We start from the raw sequence: 15364 nt of genomic DNA, 5'->3' as shown, positions 1-15364 counted from the left end.
GCCCTGAGGTAAACCCTGTGTCACAAAGGGAGCGTTTCAGCACGGTCTGCTGCGCTGCACTTTCAGCCGCGCACGGCCCCACAAAGCAGACGGTGGGTGCCACCAAAACCGTACAGCTGGCACTCAGCCAGTGACGTCATGGCAGTGCTAGCTGCAGCCGCGGGGAATCTCTGCCTGCCAGCTTCTTCTGGCTGCACTTTGGCCCTGTCCACCAACCATGGGACCACTGTAACTCTATGGTTAGGACACACAAGACCACAGGGTTAGGAATGTAAAGAGGGTGACAGACAAGGGTTCTTTCATTATCCCTTCGAAATTAGTACCAACAGCCCTCACAACAACACAAGTTGTCCAAATGTAACAAGTTGAGGCGTGCCATCTATTTAAACAATGGGATTAAATATATTGCCCCATAAAGCTTTTTAAAAATGTATACCATATTATACCACTTAAATTACTTAAATATACAATCGCTGCATCAGCGATTAACAGCTTCGTAATTCAAACCATCTGACAGCTGAAATGCTATCTTCCTTTTTGTTTTAAGTCACTCTTTTCCAAAATAAAAATCCTGATAGCTGTTTAGGCTACAGATGATGGGTCCTACAACGAATGTGTCATGACCGCAATATGCAAGCCATCCGTCATTACATGAGTCAGAACCTGAAGCTCAAACAAACCTCCTCAGAGTTCTTGGCCTCAGCTGAAACAGGAAATTCAGGCTCCAACTACTTCCTTTCCCTGGACTGACTACAATACAGTAGTAGTGGCAACATGTACTGATTATACCACAAGAAAATAAAAATACCTTATTATAGCAGATTAATTGAGTACATTTGTTGGTTCTTACAAAGTTATTTAGCATTTGGCACAATGCTACTACTTTACTTGGATTACTGTGGCCTACTGCATCATTGGTTAAGTACTAACAGATATGTAGCCTACTGGTTATTAGCGTTGGTCCAGTACCCGAAAGGCCGCTGGTTTGAATCCCTGAGCCGACTACGTGTCCTTGAGCAAGGCACTTTACCCTAGTTGCTCCTGAATGTCTCTGAATAAGAGCATCTGCTAAAATGGGAAATTTAACAGCTATAATACTTCAGTGAATATCTAGGCTCTTTTGACAAAAATATACTTTGCAAGAGGATTTAAATAAAAAATTCCCCCCATCACACTAGGTTACACTTTTGTCTGTAAATAAAAGGTGTCTGACTATTTCAATAGAAGAGAAGGAAAACACAATTTGGGCTAAATTGAGTTTGTACATTTCGTTAGGTGGAGCTGAAACGGCCTCTTTGTTGCGTCCTGAGCACCGTGACTGTTTTCTAACAGAGGTTGTATCAGTGGTTAGCCTAGGGACACACAGGGTTCACATCCCCCCTTTGAAACCACATGCTCCTATCCTGCGGAGAGTCAAGGAAGGATTATACACTTACACGCAGAAGGCTGCTCTGGAGTTCACACTTCTTGGAGCATGTTGATATTACTCCAACCCAGGTCTGTCTTTCCTGGTAGCGCCTGTTGTTGAGGGAGAGAGTGACGCCCCAGGAAGATGACAGATAACAGAGGGGTCTGACTCAGCAATATAGCCGCCTAAAAGGAAGAATAGGAGTTGCGCTTATAGGAAACACACCAGCAACACAATACCTGGAGGAAGTGGGCCTGCTCACAGATATATGGACAATACATGGGGGAAGTGGGCCTGCTCACAGATATATGGACAAAACCTGGAGGAAGTGGGCCTGCTCACAGATATATGGACAAAACCTGGAGGAAGTGGGCCTGCTCACAGATATATGGACAATACCTGGAGGAAGTGGGCCTGCTCACAGATATATGGACAATACCTGGAGGAAGTGGGCCTGCTCACAGATATATGGACAATACCTGGAGGAAGTGGGCCTGCTCACAGATATATGGACAATACCTGGAGGAAGTGGGCCTGCTCACAGATATATGGACAATACCTGGAGGAAGTGGGCCTGCTCACAGATATATGGACAATACCTGGAGGAAGTGGGCCTGCTCACAGATATATGGACAATACCTGGAGGAAGTGGGCCTGCTCACAGATATATGAACAATACCTGGAGGAAGTGGGCCTGCTCACAGATATATGGACAATACATGGAGGAAGTGGGCCTGCTCACAGATATATGAACAATACCTGGAGGAAGTGGGCCTGCTCACAGATATATGGACAATACATGGAGGAAGTGGGCCTGCTCACAGATATATGGACAATACATTTACATTTAAGTCATTTAGCAGACGCTCTTATCCAGAGCGACTTACAAATTGGTGCATTCACCTTAAGATATCCAGTGGAACAACCACTTTACAATAGTGCATCTAAATCTTTTTTTTTTTGGGGGGGGGTAGAAGGATTACTTTATCCTATCCCAGGTATTCCTTAAAGAGGTGGGGTTTCAGGTGTCTCCGGAAGGTGGTGATTGACTACGCTGTCCTGGCGTCGTGAGGGAGCTTGTTCCACCATTGGGGTGCCAGAGCAGCGAACAGTTTTGACTGGGCTGAGCGGGAGTTGTGCTTCCTCAGAGGTAGGGAGGCGAGCAGGCCAGAGGTGGATGAACGCAGTGCCCTTGTTTGGGTGTAGGGCCTGATCAGAGCCTGAAGGTACATTACATGGGGGAAGTGGGCCTGCTCACAGATATATGGACAATACATGGGGGAAGCGGAGTCTTTTTGGCTGCTACTACCATGTGTTGCTTAAAGCTGAAAATTGCAGGAGATAGTTTGGAATTCTCTGACAGAACATTAACTGTTCAGCATATATACGGGGCAGGTAGCCTAGTGGTTAGAGCGTTGGGCCAGTAACCAAAAAGTTGGGTGGATCGAATCCCCGAGCTGACAAGGTACAAATCTGTTGTTCTGCCCCTGAACAAGGCAGTTAACCCACTGTTCCTCGGTAGTTCTTTCATGAACCATTCATCAATTAAGTTGTTGCCTGGAAACGGCTACATGTTATTGCTTTAATGCAGTCAAAATTGATTTCCAATTTGTGTGTTGGGTTTGTTTTTATGAAAGATGCAGCACCCCAGTGTTTTGTATCATGATGTAGCAATAAGTAGGCCATTCAAATTGCTGGGTTTCCCTACTACACGTTTAAAATTATATTGCATCGCGAACAACAATTATTACATTTTTGTGGCATCCGTTTCATCCGTTAAAGTAAAATGGTTCAGCACTGTGTGTGATTGTTGGAAAATACATTATGTACATTTTTGAATCAATCTTTATATTGAGCACAAAATGAACACAGGATTTCTATTTGATATTTCTGTTCCCAGTTTTCCAGCGTACAATGAATGTATCTGAAGTTCTCACTTTTGTGCAGGCCACCTTGAACTGCATTGACTGAACTTGAACTGCATGACTCATCAGGGTAGAATTCAATTTAGCTCTATACAATGATAGACATCAGACTCCAGAAAGAAGCTACATGCTGTGACTAATATTTGTGAAATTCACTTAAATGGATTCGTCTTCAGAGTGACTGTCAATAGGCCGTGCATCCTTGCCTTATACTATGTTGGATCCTATATCATGCAGGGTCATAGCTTGAGCCCTTTCTAAACCCTGGGTCTCTCTATCTTTATGTCGCTAATAAGAGCATTTCCATGGCGTTCAGTCAGGGCTTGTGGTATGTAGTAATCTGCTCAGACTTGACTGTTGAATTGACGCTGGCATTTCCCCCTCTCACAGCCTGTGATAATTAGCTAGCGTGTTTTTGTATTCAATAGAAACCTCGGAGCACCACTCAGTGACTCTGTGAATAGCCTGGGTCTCAGCCTGTGTCTCTTATTAACAAGTGTGGCAACAGTCCACTGACACATCAATGACCATGTTACTGCTGTCTTGTTACTGCTGTCTTACAGGACAGAGCCACCTGGTTAGGACTGGGGTTGGTTGGTGCTCTCGGTGGTGTTGAGGCAAAAGCCGAGAGCTGCACCTCTGAGGATGGTGTTGTCATTTGTCATGTAATTTGGAGCTGTGATTGGACTGGAGCCTCATTCATCCGTTCTCACTAAGGACCAGTCTCTTCTGGTAATGAGGATGTCTCTCTCTGTCTGGTGTTGGGAGAAGGAGGGCATGCTCATTATGGTTCAATATTTTCCCCGGTATTTTACAAATGTTCCATCCCGAGAATGAATCACTTTTCTCCCCGGTAACCCGGTAACCCGGTATTTCCCGCCAAAACCGGAAGTGTCGTTCAAAAGCATTATAAAGCATATAAATGTCTGGATTTGATAAGAGCTTTGATCAGCATGAAAATTCAAATCTGATGCTACCTGAGCCTGATGACCCCTATACAGGGCCTTCGGAAAGTATTCAGACCCCTTGACTTTTTCCACATTTTGTTACATTACAGGCTACAGCCTTATTCCAAAATGGATTAATCTACACACAATACCCCATAATGACAAAGCGAAAACAGGGTTTTAAACAAAAATACCTTATTTACATAAGTATTCAGACCCTTTGCTATGAGACTCGAAATTGAGCTCAGGTGCATCCTGTTTCCATTGATCATCCTTGAGATGTTTCTACAACTTGATTGGCATCCACCTGTGGTAAATTCAATTGATTGGACATGATTTGGAAAGGCACACACCTGTCTATATAATGTCTCGCAGTTGACAGTGCAAAAACCAAGCCATAAGGTCGAAGGAATTGTAGATCTGGGGAAGGGTACCAAAAAATGTCTGCAGCATTGAAGGTCCCCAAAAACACAATGTCCTCCATCATTATTATTATTATTTTTTTATTTAACTAGGCAAGTCAGTTTTCAATGACGGCCTACCAGAAGGCCAAAGGCCTCCTGCGGGGACAGGGGCTGGGATTAAAAATACAAAATAAAAAATATATATAGGACAAAACACACATCACGACAAGAGAGACACCACAACACTACATAAAGAGAGACCTAAGACGACAATATAGCATTGCAGCAACACATGAAAACAACATGGTAGCAACACAACATGGCAGCAGCACAACATGGTAGCAGCACAAAACATGGTACAAACATTATTGGGCACAGACAACAGCACAAATGGCAAGAAGGTAGAGACAACAATACATCACGCAAAGCAGCCACAACTGTCAGTAAGAGTGTCAATGATTGAGTCTTTGAATGAAGAGATGGAGATAAAACTGTCCAGTTTGAGTGTTTGTTGCAGCTCATTCCAGTCGCTAGCTGCAGCGAACTGAAAAGAGGAGCGACCCAGGGAAGTGTGTGATTAGGGGACCTTTAACAGAATGTAACTGGCAGAATGGGTGTTGTATGTGGAGGATGAGGGCTTCTTAAATGGAAAAAGTTTGGAACCACCAAGACTCTCCCTACAGCTGGCCGCCCGGCCAAACTGAGCGATCAGGGGAGAAGGGCCTTGGTCACATGCGCCGAATACAACAGGTGAAATGCTTACTTACGAGCCCCTACCCAACAATGCAGTTAAAAAAATAAAAGAATAAGAAATAAAAAGTAACAAGTAATTAAAGAGCAGCAGTAAAATAACAATAGCGAGACTATATACAGGGGGGTACCAGTACAGAGTCAATGTGCGGGGGCACCGGTTATTCAAGGTAATTGAGGTAATATGTACATGTAGGTAGAGTTATTCAGGGAGGTGACCAAGAACCCGATGGTCACTCTGACAGAGCCTACGGTAGGCCGAGATGGGAGAACCTTCCAGAAGAACAACCATCTCTGCAGCACTCCATCAATCAGGCCTTTCTAGTAGAGTGGGCAGATGGAAGCCACTCCTCAGTTAAAGGCACATAACAGCCCGCCTGGAGTTTGTAAAAGGCACCTAAAGACTCTCAGAGCATGAGAAACAAGATTCTCTGGTCTGATGAAACCAAGATCAAACTCTTTGGCCTGAATGCCAAGTGTCACTTCTGAAGGAAACCTGGCACCAACCCTACGGTGAAGCATGGTGGTGTCAGCATCATGCTGTGGGGATGTTTTTCAGCAGCAAGGACTGGGAGTCTTGTCAGGATTGAGGGGAAGATGAACAGAGCAAAGTACAGAGAGATCCTTAATGAAAACCTGCTCCAGAGCTCTCAGGACCTCTGACTGGGGTGAAGGTTCACCTTCCAACAGGACAACGACCATAAGCACACAGCCAAGACAACACAGGAGTGGCTTCGGGACAAGTCTCTGAATGTCCTTGAGTGGCCCAGCCAGAGCCTGGACTTGAACCCGATCAAACCTCTCTGGAGAGACCTGAAAATAGCTGTGCAGCAACACTCCCCATCCAACCTGACAGAGATTGAGAGGATCTGCATAGAATGGGAGAAACTCCCCAAATACAGGTGTGCCAAGCTTGTAGTGTCATACCCAAGAAGACTCGATGCTGTAATCGCTGCCAAAGGTGCTTCAACAAAGCACTGAGTAAAGGGTCTGAATACTTATGTAAATGTGATATTTCATTTTTTACATTTATTCTGTATTTGCAAAAATGTCTAAAAACCTGTTTTTGCTTATTCATTATGGGTTATTGTGTGCAGATTGATGAGGAGAAAAAACGATTGAATCAATTTTAGAATAAGGCTGTTACGTAACAAAATGTGGAAAAAGTCAAGGGGTCTGAATACTTTCCCGAAGGCACTGTATTAAATTCATTTTATGAGCCCTACATTAACGACATTTAATGAGCCCAAGCCACAAAAAGCCCAAATGATTGTGCTGTTATCCATTACATATTGAATACAGGCACATTATATACAACAGAATAACATAAAAGCCCATAGATGTAGCTAGCTATGCTCTCTTGGGTAAATAAATGAAACTAGCTCCAGTAGGCTAATCTATATTACTGTATTGTATTGTACTGTATTGTACTGGAATTACACACATCATTCAAACTATGATATAACAGAAGAGACCATCCAATTTTGGTGCAGCACAAGTAGGCTATAGGCTAGCGAATTTGATTTTAATTTTGAAATATAATAGGGCCAATTTGTATAATTAGTAGGCTGACGCATATATACCTTAATATTTCCCCTAATGTTATTAGCCTACCTCCTCTGCCTCTCTCTATTGTTGCTTCATTCCTTCCTCGCTTTCAACAGTTAAATGAAATACGTTTCGTTGTCCTTATCTTCATCGTTCTAATGACAACCTTGAATAATATAGCACTGGAATTAGATGCAGAAGGCTTTCGCTTCTCTTCACGAGCATTGAATGGTTATGGGTCTGAATGAATAACTGCTATAGCCTACCGCCATCGCGAGTTGGCTCTTCTTTCAAACTACCCGTGAGTTCTACTGGCTGCTGTATTTAACATTCAGCAACAAAGAGCCTGTGTCCCTCTTCCAATAGTCTATTGGTATGAGAAATGCAAAACAAATTATGTCCAGCAAGCTATTCTAGTCTAGCTTTTCCTGCATGGGACTCCAAGAGCTAAGGAGTGTTTTTTAAAGGAGAGGCCAGCAGAACACAGGTGTTTGCATATTGCGCAAGAGACAAGAGGCTATAAGTTAGAAGCTTATTATACATAACCTATCATAACTTAGCTAAATGGAAGGCTAATACTGTATTTAATGTATTACCTGAAAGAGGTAGGCTAGGGCGTCTAAATATAGGGCTGTATATCAATCTAGAACAGGATGATCTATTTTGGATACAATTTGAATGGAGTTGATGGAGAGAGAAAGACTGTGAGAGAGTGCTCGCGCGTGCACTGATTTAAAGCAATGTGAGTGATAGGCTGCAGCAAATGTAGGCCTACCTGTCACAAGAAAAAAAGTTACCATGATGAGATGATGGGTCTACACATGCATTGTGAACTGCGCTCCATACTGAGATGGGTTAACAGTTCATAGAAATCTTTTATTAGAACTTACCGGTTTCTCTTAGTTATTTATCCCGGGAAAAGGGAGTGATTCTCTCGATAACCGGGTTCCTGCCATTCAACCCTAATGCTCAAATGTGTTTTTTTTTTTTTGTATAGGATGAGGTCCCAAAACTTGCTATGAATGTATGTAATGTACATCTAATTACATCAACTCCACAGACTGCATAGCGAATTTAAATGTGGAGGCAGAAGTCAGCATTTCAGAAATATTCTAGATTTTTCCTCCTCTCCATTTTTACAATTATGACGGCGACAAAGGAGGTGCAAATGTTAATGCCGTAGTAGGGCAGTAAATAGACCCGTTCAGGTGGAGCGACTTTGAAATAATGTCATTATGCTGAGGCCTATCCAGAGAGATAAAGGAGCCATGTCTCACTTAGCCCAATGCTGAAATGACACACGGAAAAAAGATGGGCACACTCTTTCACTGATGCATCGTGCTATTGAAATGCAAAGAGATATCTGACAGAGACAGGCATGAAAGGAGGTGTTGTCAGCCTTTGAATTTGAATTTCCAGCCTTATAGACTCATAAACTAATAGCAGGGCTTAAGTAATTCATGTTATCAGTAGAAATGAACTGAACAGCAGGATAATAAAAGCCTTTTTTACTCAGCGATTTGCTTGTAAGATGTTGAGAAAGATCTAAGAGCATCATTTGATGGTTGCCTCTTGTAGATAATTAACCCTTTTGTATTAAATCTGTACTTATTCATACAGGTCTCATTTCATAATTACAAAATGCATAATTTTATTATGAATGGCCTTGTTAGTGCAGTTGTCAGAAATATGTTCAGGCTTTGTAACTGGCGTCTTTGTGTGCTTGTATGGTTACCTCCGAGTCCAGCTTTTGTTTAATGGTCAGGTTAATAGAGAAAAATCCCATCATACATCTCTCTCTCTTTGTAGGTTTCAGGCATGGCCATATCCATTTAGTAGTGTTGTGTAAAGGTGTTTTCACATTGCCCCTGTGGGGAACAGATTTCCTAGACATGGCAGAAGATTGGATGCCAGGGAGGTTCTGGTAAAACACAGTGTTTTGGCTGCATTTTAGATGGACGCAGCTTCCAAGAGAGAGAGAACATACCCACGAGGCAGAGGGGCAGAGGACCATGCTGCTGCTTGTGTTCACTGTTACCGTGATAACATGGTCAACCTCCTACCAACACAACCCCCTGGTGATGGAAGCGCTCATATATACATATCATTACATTTCATTACGACACACTGTCTGGTCGGCCTCCCTATTTCCCTCCCTGCAGCGATGCACATTGCAAACACAGAGGTAGCCCCAAAAGAGCTGGAATTAGAGCAGGCGAGAGAGAGAGAGAGAGAGAGAGAGAGAGAGAGAGAGAGAGAGAGAGAGAGAGAGAGAGAGAGAGAGAGAGAGAGAGAGATGCCTGGTGTGAATGTATGCCCCCTGTTTCTGTGGAATCGCATTCATGCCATGGCGTTTGTTTGGAAGGCTGTCTCTGCCTGGAGGATGAAGTGCAGTGTAAGTGTAGCCACAGTATATTGTTGCATGACTAATCTCCCTCTCCCATCTGCCACTGGGGCCTCGGACAAGCGGCCCCACTCCAGCATCTAGCACAGCCATATTGCACCAATCACAACATTCTGGCTTCCCTTGCCCCTCCCTCCTCCTCTACATTAGTACAGAATCAGTGGAGCAGAGAGGCTGCTTGAGCTGAGACATTGCCCCGCATTGTACACAATCGCATAACATAACGGAGCAACATAACGGAGCAACCATGTCCAAACATCAGATCCAAATGAGTAAATCCAGATGATCTTCTTATTGTTTTTGTTTTTTTTGTCGTTGAAAGAACTCAAGCATTTATACACTCGTCTACTATGTAATTGACAACTCCAAAAAAAAGTACATTGACAAAATAAATGTATCAGGCTTATTATTAAAACTCACCTTCTTGTTGCTCATAAAAAGCATATTTGATGTATGCTAGAAATCAGGTTACCATTTTGATTAAATAGGGCCTAAGTATTGCTTCCAGATTCCTCTTTAATTTTGCAGCAGGTTTACATAATTGAGAAATGGGAATAAGGGGGGGGGGGGGGGGGTAAATGTATTTGTCTGCAAAGCCTTTTGTGATGTGGTTTGTATCGGGGTGCTTTAATCTTTCCCCGCGGCGCACTCTAACAGGAAATAATCAAGGCTCTGGATGCAGATTAGGGAGGTGATACATTTAAACTCAACAGATGAGTTAATTATGCAGTTTTCACTGCAGTGGCTACGCTGATAGGATTCTGCTCTTTGCCAATTCAACACCACAATGCTAATCTGGAGGGATTTTCCTATTATCTCTTCAGGGATACAGAAAACATCCCCGTGTTACACATGTCCCACGCTAATTCTCATTTTCCTCCTGAGTACCAAATGCATGCTGCTCATATGTTATACAAAACGTATTGAACAACATATAGGCAGTCGTCACTGTCTGTGCCTAAATGTCTGTTTGTCGAACTTTGGTGGACACTCTCAGTGCTGTAATATGTAGGTCTATGGTTGCCACACATGTCAGTACGGTTCAGTAAGTGCCACATATGCATGTGGCTGTGCCACAGGAAGAGCTTAATATTTCATCACGTTAGGTGCGGTGAGCCTCTTTCTACTTCCTAGAGAGAGAGGTTCTGGGAACGCCACTTGTGGGAGTGTGGAGGAAAACCTCAGCGCCACAGATATCCTGCTGGGCAGTGGCAATTATAGTAGCTAGGCATCTCCAAAAACACTTCTGAGTGTCACTGTTGTCTTCGCTGTGAATCCATCTGCTGACAGATTCTGGATCGCCAAAAAGTCGCTTTTAGTAAACATTATTTTTTTGTTTGCCTTACTAGATCTGCCCCAATTATCTCTGCCATCTACTCCTCCAATCATGCTACTATGTCTCTAATCATGCTACTATGTCTCTAATCATGCTACTATGTCTCTAATCATGCTAGTATGTCTCTAATAATGCTACTATGTCTCTAATAATGCTAGTATGTCTAATAATCCTACTATGTCTCTAATAATGCTAGTATGTCTCTAATAATGCTAGTATGTCTCTAATAATGCTAGTATGTCTCTAATAATGCTAGTATGTCTCTAATAATGCTACTATGTCTCTAATAATGCTACTATGTCTCTAATAATGCTACTATGTCTCTAATCATGCTACTATGTCGAAATAACTGAAGGAGAATGTATTTGACATGAAGATGCTGAATGAAGCCAAATTCATTCAAATTTGAATGACTCCTTTCTCCCTTCTGATAACCCACATTTATCAGCATGCTGTTAGTGATTACTAACTCAGTTCATAAATCAGTCGGGGGAGAGTCATTTAGTGGTTGGAATGGAACGTTTTCCCCCCGCCAATAGCAGGAGTTAGTTGTGCATTGTCAGCACTCAGCACACAAAAACCAAATTCAGTCAAAGCTACGCTTGCTCTGTGGCAGATTCTTTACCAGCAGCCCCCACCCCTGTCAACCACACACACACACACACACACACACACACACACACACACACACACACACACACACACACACACACACACACACACACAGACAGACAGATCCTCCAGTGTACTGACATTCTAGAGGAAACATATGCTGCTAGTCGCTCTTTACAACAAAGCGTGCTCCATGAATAGGATCTTGTTTGAGAGGAAGGAGTTGCTGCCCGGCAACTGGATGGGGAGGGGAGGGAGGGAGGGAGGGGGGGGCAGCTGTGCGGCCATCTCCACAAAGCCATGGGGAATAAAGTATATTCCAGCTGTACACTTTCTCTATAGGAAACGTTCTACTTGTTGGGGTGGGACGTCGTTTACCAAACTTAGACGACGAAGTAGCTGCATTTAGACGCGGAAGTGACAATGTCGTTTTTGAATGGGATATTGTGAACATAGACTCGTATTTCTGGAGCTCCACGAAGCCTTTGTACGCCGATCCCCCCCTATATGAACCCCAGCCATATTGAAGAGCTTGGTGACAGACTGCCTTTGAGTAGTGACTGACTATGATACTGGTTTCCAAGTAGATGGCAGCTGGTGTGGATGAATGCTACCCAAGGCCCCTCTTCTATTCGCTCTCGGCTTGTGGCTTCCTTCTACCATGTTCTTTTATAGCATTTGTATTGTATCTGGATGTTTGTTTTGGGATTGGATCACATTCTCTCACCAGGTGTATACAGCATTAACGATCTGTCCTGCTATACAATGTCTTGTTAAGCTGGGGAGAAATGTTGATAGGAATAATCCTCATGCCTAGGTCCTGGCGACAGTTTGAATGTTCTCAAACTTAGCACTTGTGTAAAAACGACAAGCAGGCATCGGCCTGCCAACTCTCTGGGCAAACATAGCAGTAGTTTCCCCTCGTTGTCTCGCTTGTGTTCGCTCCCTTCCCATGCTCTGCTGCTACCGCTGCTGCCCAGGCCAGAGTGAACCAGGTCTGCGCTTCTCTGTTTTGTGCTGCGCTCTGTGGTGGTGCTGGAGGCAGCTGGTTTACACTCTGCTCTGTAACTGACTAACTGACTGTTTGTTTATTCCTCTGCTGGTCTCCAGGTTTCTCCCCCTAGTGTGATCCGGGCCTGGGCATGGACGAGCGCACCGCCACTATGGACCCCAGCAGTTGGAGCGGCAGCGAGAGCCCCGCAGACGACATGGAGAGGATGAGCGACGGGGCCGAGAAGGGCATGGACGGGGACCCCGAGGGGGTGTGGAGCCCCGACATCGACCAGAGCTTCCAGGAGGCGCTGGCTATCTACCCGCCCTGTGGGCGGAGGAAGATCATCCTCTCAGACGAGGGCAAGATGTACGGTAAGTACAGAGGGAGGAGGAAGAGAAGAACTCCAAGAAAGGCTCCGGTTAGTTAGAACTGGGCTATTGTTCACAGAAGCGGACAATGTGGGAGGAATATTTATTTTGAATTATTAGAAACAACACATACTTCACAGTGGTGAGATAGTGGTGAGTTAGTGATAGTGGTGAGATAGTGAGAGTGGTGAGTTAGTGAGAGTGGTGAGTTAGTGAGAGTGATGAGATAGTGGTGAGTTAGTGAGAGTGGAAGAGTGGTGAGTTAGTGAGAGTGGTGAGTTAGTGAGAGTGGTGAGTTAGTGAGAGTGGTGAGTTAGTGAGAGAGGTGAGTTAGTGAGAGTGGTGAGTTAGTGAGAGTGGAAGAGTGGTGAGTTAGTGAGAGTGGTGAGTTAGTGAGAGTGGTGAGTTAGTAAGAGAGGTGAGTTAGTGAGAGGGGAAGAGTGGTGAGTTAGTCAGAGACATGACCAGTGAGGCTGCTGGAGGCCTGGAGTGCTGTGGGAGGGAGGGAGGCAGAGGTTTAGAACTAAAGCCAGTGTGAACCATTAGTGAGGAGCAGATGGTCGTGTGGCTGCCACCAGCTGCACCGTACACTCTCCCCCCTCCCCTTTACCCTCTTTCTCACTCACACACACACACACACATATACACACACACTCCCTCACCCTCCCTCTCTTCTTGGGCTTGGCTGGTGATGTTGGGAGAGGGGGGACACCCTCCTCCTTCTCTGAGTGTCATAGTTGCTCACAGCACACAACACAACATCCAATGAAAGTAGAGGTGAACCCCCCCCCTTCAAACATGACCAGTGTCTGCTCTCGTGCGACCTCACTACCCAAGCTGTGTAACAGTCTGTGTAAAAACTCAGGCTTCTTACCGAGTCAGAAAACTGATGTAAGAAAGATATTATATTCAGAAACTAGAAAAACATTTTTGAGTCGGATGTAACAGCACTGTGGCACTTTGGGAACTTATAGTGAACTTTTGCTGGTTATAAGTGTGTATACTTCTATATGTTGTTGTATGTCTTCAGGTTGTTTCTGAGACTCTTGACACACAAATAAGACCGTCTACAATGTTTGAGTTTATGTTTATTGAATATTGCCCTGACTTGATCAATCTCTGTCTGAGCGTGTTGACAGACGGGTTATCTCTGCCTGGTTGTGATGTATTGAGTGGGATCAGCACAGGGTCGGTCAGAGGTCCGCAGTATTTTAACATTTTCCAGACTCGGCTGCTTGTTTCTTTACCTTCTCTAGAACATAGCAATGATCCCTCTGGGATTTTACTCAAAAACCACTTAAAGACCTGATTCTGTAGGTCTGACACTAACACACATCCATCGGCCAGAAACTGGCCTTGTGCATTTTTGTCATTGTAGTTTATTTGAATGTATTACACATCGCTACGCGTTACTCGTGGATGGGATCTGCATGTCAGCGTATCAGGTAGGGAGGACAAAAGAGGGGGGAGTGAGAGGCATGTGGAGTTGGAGTAATGAGCGGTGATTACTGGAACTGTGGAAAGATTCACTCCGACCTCTCTTCCCAGCCGTGGATCCACTGGGTCCTAGCGCTTGAACTGTGACTCACCATGGACTCATGTAGCCTGTAGCACAACCTAACATCTCCCTTGTCTACAATTCATATCCTCCGCATAGCAGACCATGGATTTGCCTTTACGAAACACTCGGATCCTGTTGGCCGCCACTGTGCTGTGGGCCCTCCCTCTCATCCCAAAGCTGATGAGAAACAGATAGAGAGGTGGTCCAGGCTGATTAAGTGGGCTGATTGCTAGAAATGCAATTGTTTGCATTAGTTAGCACTGGAACCACACAGAGGGCCTGGATTCAATAACAACTTCATTTGCTGTCTGCCCGGGTCGCATCCTGACGAGACGACAGACAGTAGCTGAGCTTTCACGATGTGAGACAGACGTTTGACGAGGGACAGTGCGGTTTCCGCGTTGGGCGGCGTAGGCATCTGAGAGACTGGAGGAACGACGCAGAGCGACCTGGATTAGTCACTGGAGGAGGCGGAGTGAGGCAAGAGCAAGGCTCAGGTCCTCCTGAGTGGCCCTCTTCAGCCCTCTGCTCCCTCCACTCAATGCAGTTAATTAGCAACTGTCTCTATAGCAACTGCCTATTGCCTCTAAACAATGTCTATTTTTCCTGTTGCAGCCGAGCTTATCTCAGTGTTTACCTGTGGGGCTCTCGGGTGCTTTGAGTCTCAGTGGGGCCTGGCACAGTGCCCAGCCTGGCCTGGGGGGTGAATGACTGGGGCTGGGGAGAGGCTCTTTCCTCTTTGTGGAGCGCCGGCTGCTCTACAGGAACTAGATTGAGCTGGTGGAAGGAAGGGACACGACCTCAGCCCTGCCCAAAAAAAGCCCACGTACTGACTGATCACAAAACGTATAACTCCTCCACCACAACTTGTGCAATTGCTTGATGTTTTTCTCTAATGTCTCAATGTCTGCGAAGTTATCATCCACTTTGCACGTCTTTTATCCGAGCGATAAATTCTAGAGAGAAATCAGTGTTTTTTTTTTAAATGGTATTGACAATCTCCATCTGGTTTTAGATGAGGAGCAGATAGGCCTCCGCGGTGGTTCCATTCTGCCACCATTTATCCTGTGAGTGGAGAGGCCTGTCATGATGCCTCATCATCATTAG

The 15364-nt window shown here is 44.6% G+C and overlaps 1 protein-coding gene across 2 annotated transcripts in view; it reads left to right on the top strand.

Moving 5' to 3' along the window:
- The window catches only part of LOC115152258 (transcriptional enhancer factor TEF-1-like), a 38216-nt gene that overhangs the window by 3069 nt on the left and 19783 nt on the right, over nucleotides 1-15364 (top strand). For both annotated transcript variants that reach the window (XM_029696932.1, XM_029696931.1), the window contains exon 3: nucleotides 12445-12699. In XM_029696932.1, the coding sequence (XP_029552792.1) occupies nucleotides 12477-12699 (223 nt within the window). In that variant the 5' untranslated portion in view covers nucleotides 12445-12476. The remainder of the gene's footprint in view (nucleotides 1-12444; nucleotides 12700-15364) is intronic.

The sequence above is a fragment of the Salmo trutta genome, chromosome 17 (genome assembly GCF_901001165.1).
Source record: "Salmo trutta chromosome 17, fSalTru1.1, whole genome shotgun sequence".
Lineage (NCBI taxonomy): Eukaryota > Metazoa > Chordata > Actinopteri > Salmoniformes > Salmonidae > Salmo > Salmo trutta.
The sequence above is the reverse complement of the archived record's forward strand: the minus strand, read 5'-3'. Positions and strand labels throughout refer to the sequence as shown.